Consider the following 19,482-nt stretch of genomic DNA (forward strand, 5'->3'; position numbering starts at 1 on the left):
ATAAGGATACCATGTCATGCAGAAGGGTACTTATTTAAATTGTACAGACAAGTTATGATGTTCATTGTCGCGGTGGAAAGTGGGGGAGCGCTAAACATTTCCTTCTTCCTGCGGGGGGCCTAACAGAAAAAAATTGAGAAGCACTTGATCACAAGTGGATTCTTAAAGTGGACTTACAATATTAACAAAAACTATTGCAACTTATTTAAAAAGCTGCAGTACATTTAGGCATTTGAAGGCAGCAACAATCACAATAAAAGCCTGCAAAATCAGAGACTGATTTACATTTAGGTTGAACTGTAAAATATACCAAATTTAGAAGCACTTTTTCCCATAGGAAATACACAGTCAGGCAGTCCTCATCATAAAGCATTGAATTATTATACAGTGTTAAAACAAGTTAACTACTGTTATAAATACGTTACACACAGCCTTAACTTCATTGAAAAATATGCAGCAGGTGTGTTTTATATTTTCAAATTTTCACTTTTCACACAAGTGTAAAGAGAATTTAAAATTTGGTCAAATGCAAGAAAAAACCCGTAAAACTAGTTTTATATGTAAATCTGCATGCTTACTTGCCATAAATGCCATTTAGCCGGGGTGTATTTACTAGGAATGTAATGGTATCAAATATCATGGTACGATTGGAATCAGTGGCGCTTTTAGCTATGGGCGACATGGGCGGTTGCCCAGGGTGACATCATCCGGTGGTGTTTGGCTAGTTAATTTAAATCTGCCGCAGTAAATGTTATGTGTTTGTTTTACGTGGGTCATGTTAGCTAGTGGACTCGGTTCTTTCCCAAGGCACCAAACAAGCTAAGTTGTAATATCTGTAAACCAGGACCAAACTGCTGAGTCAGCGATAATAATGCTAATGTGTGCCTGTTGTTGCCTACAACCACAACTGTTAAAGCTAGTGTGTTCTGACCCGTTACTAATGACAAATACCAGCTGTTATTTGTAGATCACACACTATGCCGCTATTCTTTTAGGACTAACGGGACTTAACTGAGTAGAGTCGTTTATTTAGAGCAGTGGTTCTCAAACGTTGTTCACGTACCACCTCAGAAAACACTTGGCTCTCCAAGTACCACCGTAATGACCAACATTAAAATACATTAGCGTAGTAGGCTTAAATATTCATTAAAACAAGGCAAAGGTTTTATTTAACAATTATATTTGATGTTTGGCCACTGTAACATTACACAGTTTGAATATAGGAAAATAAAACCCTGTACTTAAATCAAGTGATTTATTTGCGTACCACTAGATGGAGCCCACAGTTTGAGAACTCTGATTGACAGTATTTACGATAAGTACAGGCAAAGTAACGTTGACGTTCCTAACTTTTGTACAAGTTTAGCAGTAAGTTAATTACTTGTATAAACTATATGTAAAAACAATTTACCTAAATAACTTAATGTTGTAGTACAGACGTCACTTGTGTAAAAAGAAGAGAAGCAATAGTAAGAATACAATGATGAAAAAAATGTGCACTGTAAACATTTTTATTGTATATTTACAGCAAATTACTGGCTAAAATAGCATTATTTCAGAGTAAGATGTACAGTAATTTACTGTGAAACATCTTTACAGCAATCTACTGTAATTGCACAGCTGTGATTTTACAGTTTGTTACAACTATATGTTGCAACTTCACTTGTATAAGAGACAATCTGTTGAATTAACAGTAATTTGTTGTAATATTACAGAGGACTCTGATATAAGTTATTGCAATGTTAGATGGTGTAACACGAGTTATCTTAAACAACTGGAGATTCTTCAGAAGAAAGTCATACGCGTCATATCGTGTGCAAACTTTAACGTTCCCTCAAATCCCCTTTTTTATGTACAAGCTTCTGAAGCTTACTGAGTCCAACAGATTCCACAACGCTCGTATTATGTATAGCGTGGTCCATGGATTAAATTCTAGACTCTGCCAGCTCGTTCCAGTGACCACTCTCTCTCCTAGACATAACACCAGAAGTAAACCTTTATTAAGAGGGAAAAAATCATCATCTGAAGTGTACACGCTGTAGAGGCCCGGAGATCTGGAATGAGATTAATAGCTCTGTAAAGGAATCACATTATTTGAACATGTTTAAAAAGCGTTTTAAGCAACATTTTTTGCTACGTTATGCTTCGTATATTTAGCACACCCCACGTGGCTGACGATTTCAAATTGGTCCCATATTTTGGTTTTGAACCTTGTATGTATGGTATGCTTATTGCAAATCTTCAAGATGCAATTTTCTAATCAAATTTGAATAATACGATGTTGAGACTGATTGGATGAATTAAAAGCTTCCTTCTCTGTAAATGTAAAACTGTTAGTAAAAAATTGTAAATGGGTTTTGGGTGGGTAGATTATGAAATTAATTGTATTGTACTGTATTTCATATTTTATATGATGATGTCATTTCAGGCCAAACGTTTGGACACACCTTCTCATTTAAATGCGTTTTCTTTATTTTCATGACTATTTACAATGTAGATTGTCACTGAAGGCATCAAAACTATGACACCTGTGAAGTGAAAACCATTTCAGGTGACTACCTCTTGAAGCTCATAGAGAGAATGCCAAGAGTGTGCAAAGCAGTAATCAGAGCAAAGGGTGGCTATTTTGAAGAAACTAGAATATAAAACATGTTTTTAGTTATATCACCTTTTGTGTTCATTCATAGTTTTGATGCCTTCACTGACAATCTACAATGTAAATAGTCATGAAAATAAAGAAAACGCATTGAATGAAAAGGTGTGTCCAAACTTTTGGCCTGTACTGTATATTTTAACCATGGGTCCCTATCCATAAGCTCCATGCTTCTCGGAATTCCCTTTTTGCAGAACAGAATCTAATATTAACAATACAATCAATACTGTAATATAACAATCATATCTGTAAATAATCAAAGAAATAAATACATATGATTACAGTAATTTACTGTGAAATAACAGTTAATTGTTGTGAAATATAAGTGATACTGTATTTATTATATGTATGTTGGAGTACATTTTGATTACAATATTTTATTGTGAAAAAATGTTGTTAAATGCAATGAAATCCTGGTAAATTTTTTGTGTTTTGGCTTAAATGTATGTCTGTATACGTCTCTACTTCTAACACCTCTGTTGGAGGCTGGTCTTTCTTTTTACAAATCAAGGCTAAAGAAAAAGCAAAACATCAAGCCTCTTATACTCGCTGAAGTCAGGTCTTCGAATATTTGTCATGTCTGTGTGATCATGTTTTGTTTTGGTTATTTTCGGTTTGGTTTTGGGATTATTTGTGCACTCTTGCTTGTTTTGTTTCCATGACAACCCATTAGTTGTCACCTGTCCTCATGTCACGCACCTGATTCATTTGGACTCACACACCTGTCATTAATCATGTTCAAGACTATTTAAGCCGATAGTTGCCAGGAAGTCAGCCTGGTGACATTAACTCTGTTTGACTTCTGCTACCCATGTTACCCATGCTACCATAGTTCCATGCCAAGTGAGTATTGTCTATTTTCATGTTCCAAGTAAGTTTTTGTTTATTGTCCATAGTTTTGCCTTTATGGTAGTTTTTGTTTCTTAGCCAAGTTTTTCTCCGCCTTGAGCGCGCCTTTTGTTTGTACCCTTTTTGTAGTTAGTGTTAAAATAAAATGATGTCCTTACCTTCACGCCATGTCCGATCCAACTTTACTTGCATCTCGGGAAAACAAACACCCCATAGTCCACGTCTTGACAATTTGTTGATATCTCACCGTGACGGTGGTTTTAACGGTAGCTTGTGACAATTAAAATGAGTACTTTTCCCAAAAATAGAGGTTCAACTTGTTTTTTAACATTTTTTCCAAAAATGTTTGTGTTCTTGCAGGACATTTTCTTCAGCTCATCCGTTTGACTCAAACTTATGTTATTTGGCTCAAGGCCTCTTCTAAAAAACTATCAAACTCACCAAGCAAACACAAAAAAATCCATCAAACTGGGTAAAACTTTGTGGAATGTAGTATCAAGTTATGTAGAATGTGCTATCCAGTTTAAATAAGGGTGGGGGGCACAGACATGAAGGGCATGAGGGAGGAAGAATACACAGTGAGAGTAAACATCAGGGTAGCAGAGGCCCTGCTGCCCTTCACCTCGCTTAGACACAAACATCGACACAAATACACACACTTGCAACAATCATGTACTGTTATACATGCAAACAGGAATTCATATCACGTACTGGTGTTTTGAACCAATGTAAATGTTTTTATTTTATTTATAGTATTACATGATGATGCTTCTGTTATTGATGTTAACAGGTTGCAGCTTTGTTAACACATCAATGCAGACTGGCAGGCTCTTTTCACACTTAATGGGTTTAATACGTGTCTTGTTTTTCATGTTTCATTTCTGCAGGTTTTTTTTATTTGAGGAAAGTGTTTAACTAACAGAGGCTTGGGATAATATGGAGCCTAACAAAGGGGTTTAGGGAAATGTGTGAGTTAACATTTTAGTTAATTCTCCCTATTTATAGGGGAACTGCACTTTTTTAAATGTTGCCTCTTGTTCACAATCATTATGAAAGACATGACGATGGACGTTATTTTTTTCTTAATGCATTCTAAATATTAAATAAATGCAATCAAAAGTCTGCTTACAATGGAACTTCTATTGAGGTTTTATATACATGATGTAAGTATATATTTAATGTAGTAAAAGGCACATTTATAATACCATTTGATATTTATGTATTTTGACATTTTGGTGCACTCAGAGGGCTGCTTTTAACAGTCAATTATATATGGATGTATACAATTATTTATTAGCTATATATATTTTTATGTGCCCTGTAAAAAAAAAAAAAAAACTATACATTTTACAGTAAAAAAAATATATATTTTGTTGGTTTTTACAGGATATAAATGGAAATGAAAAAATGGTACAAGAGCTTCTTTTTTTTTATGGTAAAATTCTGGTGATTGGGCACCCTCAAAATCATTTTTACAGTATACGATTTAATGGATAACTTGCTTTAGAATCAAGAGTTAAGCAGATATTTTAGTACTTAATTAGATTTTAACAAAACATATTTGGAATGTATGATAAAATATGTGTTGCAATTAGGGCTGCAACTAACAACTAATTTGATAATCGATTAATCGATTAATAATCGGATAAAAGAGACAAACTACATTTCTATCCTTTCCAGTATTTTATTGAAAAACCCTCAGCATACTGGCACCATACTTATTTTGATTATTGTTTCTCAGCTGTTTGTAAATGTTGCAGTTTATAAATAAAGGTTTATTAAAAAAAAAAAAAAAAAAAAGCGCATAGCATAGATCCAACGAATCGATGACTAAATTAATCGCCAGCTATTTTTATAATCGATTTTAATCAATTAGTTGTTGCAGCCCTAGTTGCAATATTACATCAAGTGTAAAATATATAAAATTGCATGCAGTACATGCATTTTTTTTCTGTCAAAATGGAAAGTTGAATACTTTCAGGAAAAAAATACGCATATCAATTCTAGATTTTCGCAGGCCACATAAAATGATGTGGCGGGCCAGATATGACCCCTGGGCTTTGAACTTGACACCTGTGATTTAGACTCTCTAAATAACCCAGCATGCATTTTTGTCTGGATACGGGCGAAACCAACAAAACTATTTATTTCATGCTGTAACTTCAAAGTTTTTGGAGATTAATAAAAATAAAAAAAACATCCTAAATACCAATAGTCGGTGTGTGCCACAGCAGGGAAATTAATGTTAGTACAGTTGATTTATATAAAAAAAAATCATGTTATTGTTATGCATTTTAATAAGAGATAATTGTCTGTTTTACTGCCAACAGCAATGAAATCTGGAGGCACCCAGCTCAAGCTCATTATGACCTTCCAGAACTACGGCCAGGCTCTCTTCAAACCCATGAAGTAAGATGTAATTATTGTTTTTTTTCTCTGCAGAAATGCTATTTTGTGTGTGTACTTAAGTGCGCTGTTCCCTGGTCTACGTCTTTTGGCAAAGAATCGACACAGTCCTGTTTGTGTCTTATCACAAACCTTTTTGCAAACGACTTGCCGTCAGGGGTGGGCTGTCAGGGCCAGCAAGGACTTGTCTGCAGGTCTAGACAGTATCAGAAGCGCTGACCTACATTTTCAACTTAACTTCTAGTATTTGTTACATTTAATTGTATTCATTTATTCCCAAGACTCTATTGTCTTCGTTTCGTAGTGTATTTTTTGCTGCACTACTTCCAGTATGTGCTTGTGTGTGTTTGATTTGTTGTGTGGCCAATCAGATTTTAGCTCTTACTGTATGTGTTGCCATGTCAATGTAATCCGCCCACGGCTTTCATAACTCGGAGTGCTGGCCCATGTTACTTACAATCTATTAGCAATGGGGCTGTTCTTAACCAATTTGTCATGATCTCTCAAGACAGGCATTATGAGTTTCTTGTACTTGACTTTACTTCCTGTCTAGCGTTCAAAGTCTTTCTTTGTGTTTCCACTTCCTGTTTGCCTCCAATTGCTACCACGTTGGCTCCGTCACTTGTCCCATGGCTTTGCGTTTTGTGCTTTGCTGTGTCGTATATTTTGTGCACTTCCATGTTGCACTATAACGGGAGTGTCAAACTCATTTTAGCTCAGGGGCCACATGGAGGAAAATCTATTCCCAAGTGGTCCGGACTAGTCAAATCATGGCATGATACTTAAAAATAAAGACAACTTCAGAGTGTTTTTTTTGTTCACTTTGGCCAAAAATAGAATAAGCACATTCTGAAAATGTACAAATGACAAATAATCCTCTAGACAAAACACTTCAAGTTACCGTATTTTTCGGACTATAAGTCGCAGTTTTTTTCATAGTTTAGCCGGGCTCCAGTGCGATTTATATATGTTTTTTTCCTTCTTTATTATGCATTTTCGGCAGGTGCGACTTATACTCCGGTGCGACTTATACTCCGAAAAATACGGTAGTTGAACATTCTGAGGAAAAACTTTGTGCAGTTTCATAAACACATTGAAAAACACAAAGAATTTAGTCGTTGTCTCAGTGTATCTACAAAGCCATCAAACTTTAGGTCAGTCTATCTGGGATTGAACAAAATAAATAGATAAAATGTCTTCTAAGTATTAAATACCTCATTTGTAATGTACACATATATTATCCTGTGCTAACTCAACAAACCATAAAAACAGAGGTAGAAACTGCACAAGAGAGTTGAGTTACATATTGCGTTCACTTTTCTCATTTTTGGCAAAGAGGGTGCCAAATAACGTGTTCCAAGCAAAAGATGTAAAATGTCAGGTTTTACGTTTCATTTTGGTCGAGGGGGAAGAGCCGCAGCCACGCTTTATTGTGTACCTCTTGCATGGCCCCTGTATAAACTGTTTGCTTGCCTAAGAGAATTGCTATTGCGACATCCAGTGGACACATTTAGAAAATCAGTTTATTTAATTAAAAATAACCTCAGCTCATTTTTATACTTAGCAAACTCATCTCGCGGGCCGGATAAGACCTGTTTGCGGGCCTGCGTACGTTTGACACCCCTGCACTATAAGAGTACTTTGCACCTTGTGCGGTTTTGGCTACTCACCCGTGAGCCACTCCTGTCTCCCACGCTGGTGCTCGTTCTTTATTGCATTTATTTTTACCTGCTGTCTCTCCATCCTTGGGTCACGCCAACAATGTCAAGCCAAAACGTTACACAATTAGAATTCAAATTAGCCTCTCAGGGCCTGCTAGCAGGCGTGTAATAACGTCAGCATTTTTACGTCCACTGATGGATGGATGTTGTCTATTAATAATCTAATTTAAATGTTTCTCGGAAGTTACGTAATGCTTGAAGTTACAAGCTGAAATGTAACTCAGGCTCATGTATCGGAAGTTAACTGAGTTTCTTGCTTTTGTAACAATGGCACTAGTGTTGTCCCTATACCAATATTTTGGTACCGGTACCAAAGCATTTCGATACTTTTCGGTACTTTTCTAAATAAAGGGGACCACAAAAAATTGCATTATTGGCTTTGTTTTAACAAAAAATCTTAGGGTACATTAAACATATGTTTCTTACTGCAAGTTTGTCCTTAAATAAAATAGTGAACATACAAGACAACTTTTCTTTTAGTATTAAGTAAACAAACAAAGACTCCTAATTAGTCTGCTGACATATGCAGTAACATATTGTGTCATTTTCCATTCTATTATTTTGTCAACATTATTAAGGAAAAGTGGTAGAAAATGAATTATTAATCTACTTGTGATTTAGGGCTATATAAATAAACATTGATTGATTGATTGATTGACTTGTTCATTTACTGTTAATATCTGCTTACTTCTCTTTTAACATGTTCTATCTACACTTCTGTTAAAATGTAATAATCACTTATTCTTCTGTTGTTTGATACTTTACATTAGTTTTGGATGATACCACAAATTTGGGTATCAATCCGATACCAAGTAGTTACAGGATCATACATTGGTCATATTCAAAGTCCTCATGTGTCCAGGGACATATTTCCTGAGTTTATAAACAGGATATAAATGAAAAAAAAAACGAAAGAAGATGTTGTGATGCCAAAAAATATCGATGTAATCATAGTAGTATCGACTAGATAAGCTACTGTATTTGGTATCATTACAGTGGATGTCAGGTGTAGATCCTCCCATGGCGTTTGTTTACATTTTGACGCCGGTGAGCTACGGTGTGTAGTGAAGCATGTTTAGCTATTCCTCGTCCTGCAGGGATGATACTTGTAAGAAACGTACTTTATTTGTCGCCATGGAGGCGAGGATTAGTGATTTAGAAGTAGCTACAACACTGCTGACTAGGGCTGGACTTTAGCCGCTAGCTAGCTAGCCATGTCTTAAAGCACCTCTTCCTGAGGGCATTTCAGTGTTATAGCTTCACCTTTATCGTTAGTTTTTAAGCCAAAATGTGTCCGTTCTCCCTTTTCTGTCCACACACTGTGTCTGTTTGTAAGTACACCGTGATTGTGCACTGCCGAACATGCTCGTCTGCTCGTAAACCAGCAATGACACGACGTGATGACGATTGGGGCGCGGGGGGAGTTGCGGACTTGTACATTTCAGAGGCGGTAGGATTCATTAGTATCGCGGTACTATACTAATACCAGTATACCGTACAACCCTAAATGGCACTAATCCTTAATATACATCCATCCATCCATTTTTTACCGCTTGTCATTTACGGGTTCGCGGGGGGTGCTGGAGCCTATCTCAGCTGCACAATCTTGATATTTTGAGTTTTGCATATTGTTGATGGTTTGTATTATTATGGTGAACAAGTACAAAATGTACAGTTTGCCCCTGCTATCAGCATGCATTTGAATCCATGTGAAGCCTGTCTGGATGTATGCTAGATATTTCTGGCACATTAGTTCAACACCTTGCCAAGGTTTTGTGAGGTTTTGCTTTTATAGGCATGCTGCGAAACCATAATTGGTGCATATGACTTACTACTTACTCTAACTAAGTGCTTAAAAACACTTGGCCGACTCTACTTTAAAGCAAAATAAGATGCTGGACATGATGCTAGCTCCATTCTGCCTCACAGAGCTGCGAGCACGGAGCCATTATTGGCAGAGATTTCTCTCCAATTGGCTCGTAAAGTGAATGAAAAGGCCACTGAAAGAAATGTTGACTTCATGTAATCGCGCAATCCGCCCGTGATGGACAATTTACCAGGCGTTTTTTAACAGTAATACCATATAATAAGTGTACTTTCTGGCTTAGCTCCCAGTCAGAGCTGAAAGCTGCAGCCTTTCAAGATGTCATCCTCGCACACGCTTTTATTTATCGTTCTGTTTCCTGCCTGTCCTTCATGATGGTGCCAGGCGTGACTTGCTCGGAGCTTTTGCCGTTTGATTGCAGGGAGTCCTTTTTTCTTCTTGTGATATAAGTCCAACAGGTGATTCACTTGGCAAGAGGTGAGCATGTGTGAAAGTAATACTTTAGTTGTGTTTTTTTCTACCAAATTGTGCCCGTTGGCTTATAGAGATAAGCAAAGCCCGCCCACTAGTAAAAGTTTGATTAATTCACACTGCTTTTATCCACTGTGTCGCATTTGGATGATAACACATCCCCAGAGAAGTGCTCTTTGCTCCTAATCCCTCCTCAATTTGTGGATTTAAATGTCACCATTCTTTTGTTATGCTGATTGTAATTCAATTGTGGGTTAATGGCGTTCTACACGGCCCAATGTTTGGCCCCCCCGCTTGTCAGCACGAAGAGCGAGGTTAAGCCCACGCTTGATAGGTAGCGAGGAAAAAGCTACTTGTAATTACCGCGTCAGTCGTATGACACTAAGTCAGGCCCGATGCAACAAGCCTGAAATCACCATGACGGGTCTGGAAGAGAAAAAAGATGAGAAAGAGAGGAGAGAGGAAGTGGTGGGAAAAAGGTGAGAGGATCATTGTGGACCGGAGTCCAAATCCTGGGATCATTGCAGTGCATCGCCTGGAATTTGAAGCCAAACATGAGAGGCCAATTTGGGGGGAAAAGCGTTTGACTTGGACGTAAAACTGTTGCTCACCAGTTGTGCCTGTCAGTGCTGTGTGATGTTTGATATTATTGAAGACCAAAGGCAAGAAGAGAGGGAAGGGACAGAGGAGGGCTAGGCGGTTCCATCGGGCCCTCCCCCACTTCTCGCTTGAATGCACTTGACTTGAAGGAAATAGGGCAACCCGTGTGTGTGTGCGTGCGTGCGTGTGTGTATATGTGTGTGCTCACTTGGACTGCAATCAAGGTCTGGCCATATTTGAGCAGTCATTCCTGCCGTCTACATCAGAGTCGTCACACTCCACACGCCTCTTCTGCCCAATCAGCATCCTCCATGTGCATGTGGTGTCTGGGTAACCGTATTGATCCAACCATCCATATCTGAGAACTGCTGTCCTTGTCTGCTTCCTTTAGGATCATCCATCATTTGCGCCCTGCTGTTGGTTTTTCTCTATTTTTGGCACTAAAAACAAGCGGGAATCAATTTAGTGCTGCGGTTTATCGATTTTCTTTCATTGTTGGCTTAGAACTACAGAAACTGATCACGGCTACTTTTTCTCTGAAAAGGTTATTTAAATCTGTATTTGTTTTTGCTATTTATTGCCATTTCTTATTTAGGTGTAACGATTGCTTGATGATTCCTGATTACCTCAGGGGTCCAATAAATAGTGAAGAGCCAGGAATGTATTACTCATATTTGTTATGTGTGTGTCATACTTTGTGAGGGGATAACCTGCCATCAATAGATCATCAGTAACGTATACACGAGAGATGGACATGATCAATCATTAAAAGGGAACTGCACTTTTTTTTCTAATTTTGCCTATCGTTCACAATCCTTATGAAAGACATGACGATGGATGTTTTTTGTTTTTTTTAGCATTCTAATTAATAAATACAGGCGATCAAAAGTCTGCTTACAATGGAGCCTACGGGAGCCGCGCAATTCCGCCTACAAAGCCCTTGAAAAAACATCCAAAAACCTCCATTGAGGTTTTGTACACATAATGTAAGTATATATGTAATGTAGTAACGGGCACATTCATAATAACATTTAATATTTACGTATTTTGCTCATTTTAAAAACGCATCACAGGGTTCGCTTTTTTTTCTCTTCAATGATTATTACTCACTGCAGACTTCATGAGAGCCAAAAAACATAATAAAACATCAGTTATTGTACAATGTCTGCTGTCATTAGAACGCTGACTGCTGGGATGTTCATATATACCCATTTAAGGGAAGAATGACTCATAATCCTCACAAAGAAACGGAGTGAGGGTGGGACCAAGAATCTTGTGTACCAACTTGTCGGAGTACGTCCTCAACCATCTACTTTCCAGGTGAGAGGCATGATTTATGATCTACAATAAACTTCCAGGGAGCAAGGACGCGAGGAAACACCTTGTTAGTCAATCATGTCGAAATTGTACACAGGCTTGTGATCACGGCGCCGCTATAAATAGTTTGTCTGCGTCAGCGCTTATGACAATACCACGAATACTTGGTTAATATTCAAGCGTTTTTTTCAATGGTTATTTATTGGATTTTATGGGTAAAATAAAGGACCTCCCATTGGCTTTTATTTACGTTTATTTATAAGTTAGAATGCAGAAAATCAATCAATCAATCAATCAATCAAAGTTTACTTATATAGCCCTAGATCACAAGTGTCTCAAAGGGCTGCACAAGCCACAACGACATCCTAAAAAAAATAATGATTGTCAACAATAGGCACGATTAAAAAAATTAAAAGTACAGTTTTCCATTTAAGGGAAACTGCACTTTTTTGGTATCGGGCCCAAGTTCACGATCCCTATTTGAGACGAGAATAATTTCCCTTTTCTGTGCATTCTAAATAGTGAAAAACTGCTAATAAAGGATGGCCAACAAGGCAGAGTCATACATTTTGCCTACATAGTGCCCTAAACCTCCAAAAACCTCCAACAACGCTCCATTTACTTTTTGTGACCTGCATATTAACCAAACTATAGCGATATTGTTATTGTAAGAGCTAACACAAAGGAACTACTTTTCTGGTGTTGTGACACAACGCCTTGCTCACACTGCTCCTTCGACCACTAGCAAGTAACCAGCTATTAGCTACCAGCTTGAGCGGCTAATAACGTCAGCTGCGACCTGTCATAAATTAAAAGAGCTTGAGCAGCTTCTGTGGCTGCTTAATTGTCTTTGTGTTAATCAAAGTCAATGCTTGGTTATAAATCATACATCTCACGTGTATGGTAGAATTTTTGGCTCTAAGTCAGGATGCTGGTGAACTTTGAAATCCACACGCTGCTGACTTGTGACTATATGGTTCTCAATTTGGCTCTCAAGAGAATGGATAGCAGCATAGGCCCCATACCGTGGGTGCTTCGGGGCCCGAGCACCCACGAACAATGCCAAGCACCCACGTGGGATTGATGGCAACTTTCAATCTTTAAAATAATTTTTTTTTAAATCAATCTTGTAGTTAATTTTGTGGCGAGTTTGGTCCATTTTACAAAATAATAAAGCCACAAATCTTATGGGATATTAACTTCTCTTTATTTATTTTTTAATACGCACACACCGGGCACCCACTGGCAGAAATATAGATCGGTGCCTATGGATAGCAGAAAAACACCATTGCAACATTGCTAAGAAGCCTTTTTGTATTTGAGGATTGAGGATTATTCTGAATTTACCAGCTCAAGAGGAGCAGTTGTGCTGAAAGATACAACCATCCCATCTGTCCGCGTCCCAGTGTGAGCGGACAGTGTAAGTCATTGCTTTATGGTCTCATTTTAAACATTCAGCAGTAGTGCTACATGATAACGCTCCAAAGCTCTCACAAAGTCTGCCATTAGTGGCAGCAAACACAGAAAGTGCTCTCTTCGCTGTTGTTGACGGAAGTCAAGTTAATTTCTACTGTATGTGTTTGTGAAACCAATGCTCTCAGGAAAGAAGTTACGGTAATGCTTAAATTGAGTAAAATACTGTAAATACTACATGTCATCATAAATGTTCCTATCACTCCATTACATAAATACTTACAGCACCAATATAAAACACTGTTGGATGGTTTTTAGAGGGTTTTAAAAACAGAAAGATCGTATTCCCTTTAGCTGCATTGCTAACCACTTTGTACTAGCAGTTTTTTTACTATTTAGAATGCACAGTAGAGGTATAGACATGTGTGTTCTTGTTTTTCCTAGTAATTGTGAATGATTGGCAAAATCAAAAAAAGTGTACTTTTCCTTCAAGAATTAATTAGTAAATCAAGAAAAATGCCTTACATGCCTTTAAAACCTCTGCTTGTGGTGTGACAGAAAGTGAGTATTACCCTTGCACCCTCCTCAAATGGCACTTAGAGGTGTGTCTGAGCTGGTTATTATTTTGGAACACTAGCATGCAGCCCACTTTCCCACTGAAGTTCATCATGCTTTCATGCATTCATGTTTGCCTCAATGAACCCGAGCTCCCCTAGTGCCGGCAGCACTCATGCATTCATGATGTTTTCAAGGCACAATTTTTGTTACCAGCTTTTTAGGGGATTGTAAATCTATACTGCTATATGAGCTGACTACTCTAAAGTACATCCAAGTTTTGTATAGAATAATAAATACGGTTGCCAGAGTTTGTGTGGTGTACTCACTTTTGTAAGATATTGTATTTAATATCATTGTTGTGTCAGCTTTAGTCGTGTGCAGATTTCTTGTGTTTAATTAATGATATGAACATTTGGTTTTTTGCTTTAATGCCAACGTTTAGACATCCAAAGGAAAGTGTGCACTTTAAATTGTAATTGTTAATCTTGGCAATTCTACCTGTGTGTCAGTTTGGTATGATGTCACTGATGACTCCACCCTGTGACACTGTGTCTGCAGCTTTCCAGACATACTTCAACCCGCCTAATCTAATAAAATACCGGATGATGCTTTCCAACCTTTCCTAAAACCAGCAGCATTATGCAGTGATTTTTTTGGCAGGGGCAGCACCTGAAACTGTGGATACATAATGTGCAATGTCTGATCAGAATGACAATTTCTGCCATCCTTCACATCCTAAAAAAACCCTGAGAAGACTATGCCTCATGCTTTTGTTTTTAAATACATTTAACACATAACCTTTGCTAACCGTTCTCATAGCATGTTTGCTTTCTCCATGCAAACGTTACTACGTAATCGCAATTTGTTTACACAGTTTCGCCAGTAGACGGGTGGCAACACTTTCAGTGGAGGAGCTGATGTCACTGCTAAACATGCACAACAGACAACAACAAGGCTTGAATAAAAACACAGATGTTGATTTATCCCTTAAGTAAGTAAAACTTGTTGGACATTGTAAAACTTTATTGATCTTATGATTTTAGAAAAAGCTTAGGTTTTTAAAATCTATACAATTCACTTGGATGCAAAATAACTGCAAATAGGTTAATTATTGTAGCCTTTCTTTGTAGTAGTGTACAACTACTGTAGGCAACACTGCATTACTATGACTGTTTGTAAAATGATGGTTACCTTAATTAGATACCATATGATGTTCCTTCATCTAACTTTGTGAAGCATGTTCAAAAATAAACTGTACCAGTAGTTGTCAACTGGTGTGACTGCAGGACCCAACATCACAATGGCAATGTGGTGGCCCAAACTGCAAAAATGGAATGCAAAGACAGTATAGTATACATTTGAGGTACTGCAAAATAAAACCAAAAACAATATATTTTTATCCACAAACTCAAAATGTATTTTCTGATAATGTTTGGTATCTACTTGCTAGTCCAGATAACAGGTTCTCATTATGGACCCAGTTACGTTCCATTTCAGAGCCTTTACTTTGAAGAATTGTGCAACTGACCATACAGAAAATAAGCATGTCAGTTAAGTTAAAGTACCCATGATTGTCACACACACACACTAGGTGTGGCAAAATTATTCTCTGCATTTGACCCATCACCCTTGATCACCCCCTGGGAGGTGAAAGGAGCAGGGAGCAGCAGCGGTGGCCGCGCCCGGGAATCATTTTTGGTGATTTAACCCCCAATTCCAACCTTTGATGCTGAGTGTCAAACAGGGAGGTAATGGGTCCCATTTCTATCGTCTTTGGTATGACTTGGCCGGGGTTTGAACTCGAGACCTATCGATCTCACTCTAACCACTAGGCCACTGAGCACATAAGATGCAAAACAATGTCTCTGTGACATTCAACAAAAATGCATTCAAATAGATGCACTAGCTCGATGCTAAATTTATTGAAAGTCCCATATACGCGCGAGCAATTAGCATTATTGATTTCACATGGTGATTTCAAACACTTCTAATACATACATACACGATTACTACTACAAACTACTAACAACGTGTGTTGGTCTTTTTCTATGACAGGAGTTTTCAAACAGCACTACTGAGTTTTAATAGATGACACAAGGCTGCATAAAAAATTACAAAAATAAAATAAAAACTTATAAAATAATAAATAAATAAAAAGCACAAGATTACTTTTAGATTGTTTAACCAAACTCCCGACTGACATGATCTATGCAATTACCATTACACGAGAAAGCAGAATCGCCTCCAAGTACAGTGCATCTGGAAAGTATTCACAGCGCTTCACTTTTTCACATTTTGCTATGTTGCGGCCTTATTCCAAAATGGAATAAATGCATTTTTTCCTAAAATTTCTACAGACAATATCCCATCATGACAATGTGAATTAGTTTTTGTTTTTGCAAATTTATTCAAACAAAAAAATTAAAAAATCACATGTCCATAAGTATTCACATCCTTTGCTCAATACTTTGTTGATGCATCTTTGGCAGCAATTACAGCCTTAAGTCTTTTTGAATACGATGCCACAAGTTTGGCACACCTATCTTTAGGCAGTTTCACCCATTCCTCTTTGCAGCACCTCTCAAAATCCATCAGGTTGGATGGGCAGCGTTGGTTTTCATCCTGGATGTGTCTGTACATTGCTGCATTCATCTTAGTTTAGTCAGGGAGGTGACCAAGAACCCGATGGTCACTCTGTCAGAGCTACAGCATTCCTCTGTGGAGAGAGGAGAACCTTCCAGAAGGACAACCATTTCTGCAGCAAACCGCCAATCAGGCCTGCATGACAGAGTGGCCAGACGGAAACCATTTCTTAGTAAAAAGTTTGCCAAAATGAACCTGAAAGACTCCCAGACCATGAGAAACAACTTGTTCTGGTCTGATGAGACAAATATTTAACTCTTTGGCATGAATGTCAGGCATCATGTTTTTTTTCGGAAACCAGGCACCGCTCATCACGAGGCCAATACCATCCCTACAGTGAAGCACGGTGGTGGCAGCATCATGTTGTGGGGATGTTTTTCAGCGGAGGAAAACTGAGAGACTTTTTCAGGATAGAGGGAAAGATAAATGCAACAATGTACAGAAACATCATGGATGGAAACCCACGTTTCCCATCCACCCTGATGGAGCATGAGAGGTCCTGAGGAATGGGCGAAACTGCCCAAAGATAGGTGTGTCAAGCTTGTGACATTGTATTCAAAAATACTGGAGGCTGTAATTGCTGCCAAAGTGGCATCAGCAAAGTATTCAGCATAGGCTGTGAATATTTATGTACATGTGATTTTTTGTTTTTAGTTTTTCAGTTTTAATAAGTTTGCAGAATGTTTCAAAAAACAACTTTTCACGTTGTAATTATGGGGTGTTGTCTGTAGAATTGTAAGGACTAAAAAAAAAAAGTTTTCCATTTTGAAATAAGGCGGTAACATAACATATTGTGGAAAGAGTGAAGTGCTGTAAACACTTTGCGGATGCACTGTATAATATAGCACAGTTGTGTGCTACTATATTTACACAGTAATCACAGTGATAAACATATTGTTAAGTTAAATTGTACATGTGTTCCTAACAACATCCTTACCAGAATGTTGGCAGATTGTCTCCAACAAAGATTCATGCACTCAATAGAAAATCTATGCCTTCATCTTTAACAGACAAGGATGCCTCACACAGTACTGTAGTGTGTTATAGTCCCACAGCTCTCCTTTACACGGCTCTCAACCTGAATAGAGGAAACATATTTTCTTTTCATGGCTTTCTTTCCTCTGTCTATCCGACATGACAGCTTTGTGCTGACGCTATTTCAGGCGAGATGATTGTAATATTTACAGTAAAATTAGTCTGGGAGCGCACAAAGCCCATTAGACGATGAGCGCGGCTGATCGACTAAAGGAGGCGGGGGAAGGCCTGATGATGGATGTAATGATGGTCTTCCGCTCCATCCTGCTCCTACTTAATTGTACCGCTTGCCAATCAACCGGCTGGCTCAGTTGCATCCAAATCAATGAGAGTATTCTTCCTGGCTGACCTCCCAGCGGGGCGATCCATAACTGTGCTGAATTGGGACCGTGAGTCATCGGTGATTGACATTCGGGAGTCGAGGCGACGGGGAGGCGGTAGCTACATAATGTCACCTGGTTTGTGTCAATAAGGTATCGACAAAAGCGCAAATAACAGCCTGGAGGAAACGTCTGTGTTAAAGGTGCGGAATATTAGGGAATATGAGAGTGCTTCCTCAACATTAACTAGATATTTGCTCGCCTCATGAAGAATGATGGAAACAGGATGTTATTCTGTATGTTATTAACCAAATAAGACATTAAGGGCAGGGTGAATTTAGTCACCAGTTACAACAGATGCTTTATTTTATATTAAATACAGAGTGTCGATTCAATAGTCGAACGTCCATATATTAAATACAGAGTGTTGATTCAATAGTCGAACGTCCATCATCACTGAGTATATTATGTGTAGCACAAACTATAATTAACAATCAATTAAATGCGTTAGTGTTATTATTATAACTTCTGTAAAAAAATATTTAGCTACAGAAAACAACTAAAAAGCATGAATTATTTCCCCTCCTATGCACATTGACTTTTTAATGTTGTTGTAATGGTTAAAAAGAGACGTTGTAGCTCACATTGCAATGCTCGTTTGTTTCTTCCTGTCCCACTCCCTAATGCAGGGGTGTCAAACGTATGGCTCGAGGGCCGGATCAGGCCCGCAAACATGTTTTATCCGGCCCGCGGGATGAGTTTGCTAAGTATAAAAATTAAAACAGCTTTTTAGATGATGCTACATATGTACAAAATAAACCACATGATGTTAGTACATCAGTCGAGGGAATTGATCAAACTACATACATAACATACTGTAATTTAATTTTGATATAATTTTTTATCTTGATAGATTGAAAATAAACACCAATGAGTTGGCTGATGATCATTATCAAATCATTTATTCAGAAAATATAAATAACGACAAATAAAGTATATATACTATTAACAGCAATAGATAAGTGTAAAAAAAAAACCCAACATTACAATTTGTACATTTTCAGAATGTGCTTGTTCTATTTTTAAACAAAGAAAACAATTTGGAGTTGTCTTTATTTTTAAGTTATCGTGCCGTGATTTTACCAGTCCGGCCCACTTGGGAGTAGATTTTTCTCCATGTGGCCCCCGATCTAAAATTAGTTTGACACCCCTGCCCTAATGCTATGTTGTTGTACGTGAAACATGATATTCATTACGTTGGACAAGTGCAAAGTGACATCCAGCTCATTAGCAATGAAGCTATACACAATGATAATAGTAATATTAATGATAGGAATAATAATATTTGATTTATAATAGATCAACATTGTAGATTTTTGGCCACACACTACTAACACACCATTGTGGAACTTATTTAAAATTGTTAATATATTGTATGGGGCCTTTAAACGTTTTGTAGCATACAGTAGCTGTACTAGTTGAGACTGAACAGCGCCTCTGCTGGTTATAGTAAGTTAGTGCACTCTAATTTGCCTCCACTGTCAGTTTCACACAATTGACAGAATTCTTGTCTATCAATTAGAGACACACTTTACAAAACTGCATATTCAATACAAGACAATAGGAGTAAGAGTAATTGAGAACAGTGGATGTCTTCTTTTACTGAGGGAT

The 19,482-nt window shown here is 37.8% G+C and overlaps 1 protein-coding gene across 1 annotated transcript in view; it reads left to right on the top strand.

Annotated features, from left to right (window-relative positions):
- The window catches only part of fam20cb (FAM20C golgi associated secretory pathway kinase b), a 136,701-nt gene that overhangs the window by 8,208 nt on the left and 109,011 nt on the right, over positions 1-19,482 (top strand). The window contains exon 3 of the mRNA XM_061967444.1: positions 5,833-5,911. Coding sequence (XP_061823428.1) covers positions 5,833-5,911 — 79 coding nt within the window. The remainder of the gene's footprint in view (positions 1-5,832; positions 5,912-19,482) is intronic.

The sequence above is a fragment of the Nerophis lumbriciformis genome, linkage group LG11, assembly GCF_033978685.3.
Source record: "Nerophis lumbriciformis linkage group LG11, RoL_Nlum_v2.1, whole genome shotgun sequence".
NCBI lineage: Eukaryota > Metazoa > Chordata > Actinopteri > Syngnathiformes > Syngnathidae > Nerophis > Nerophis lumbriciformis.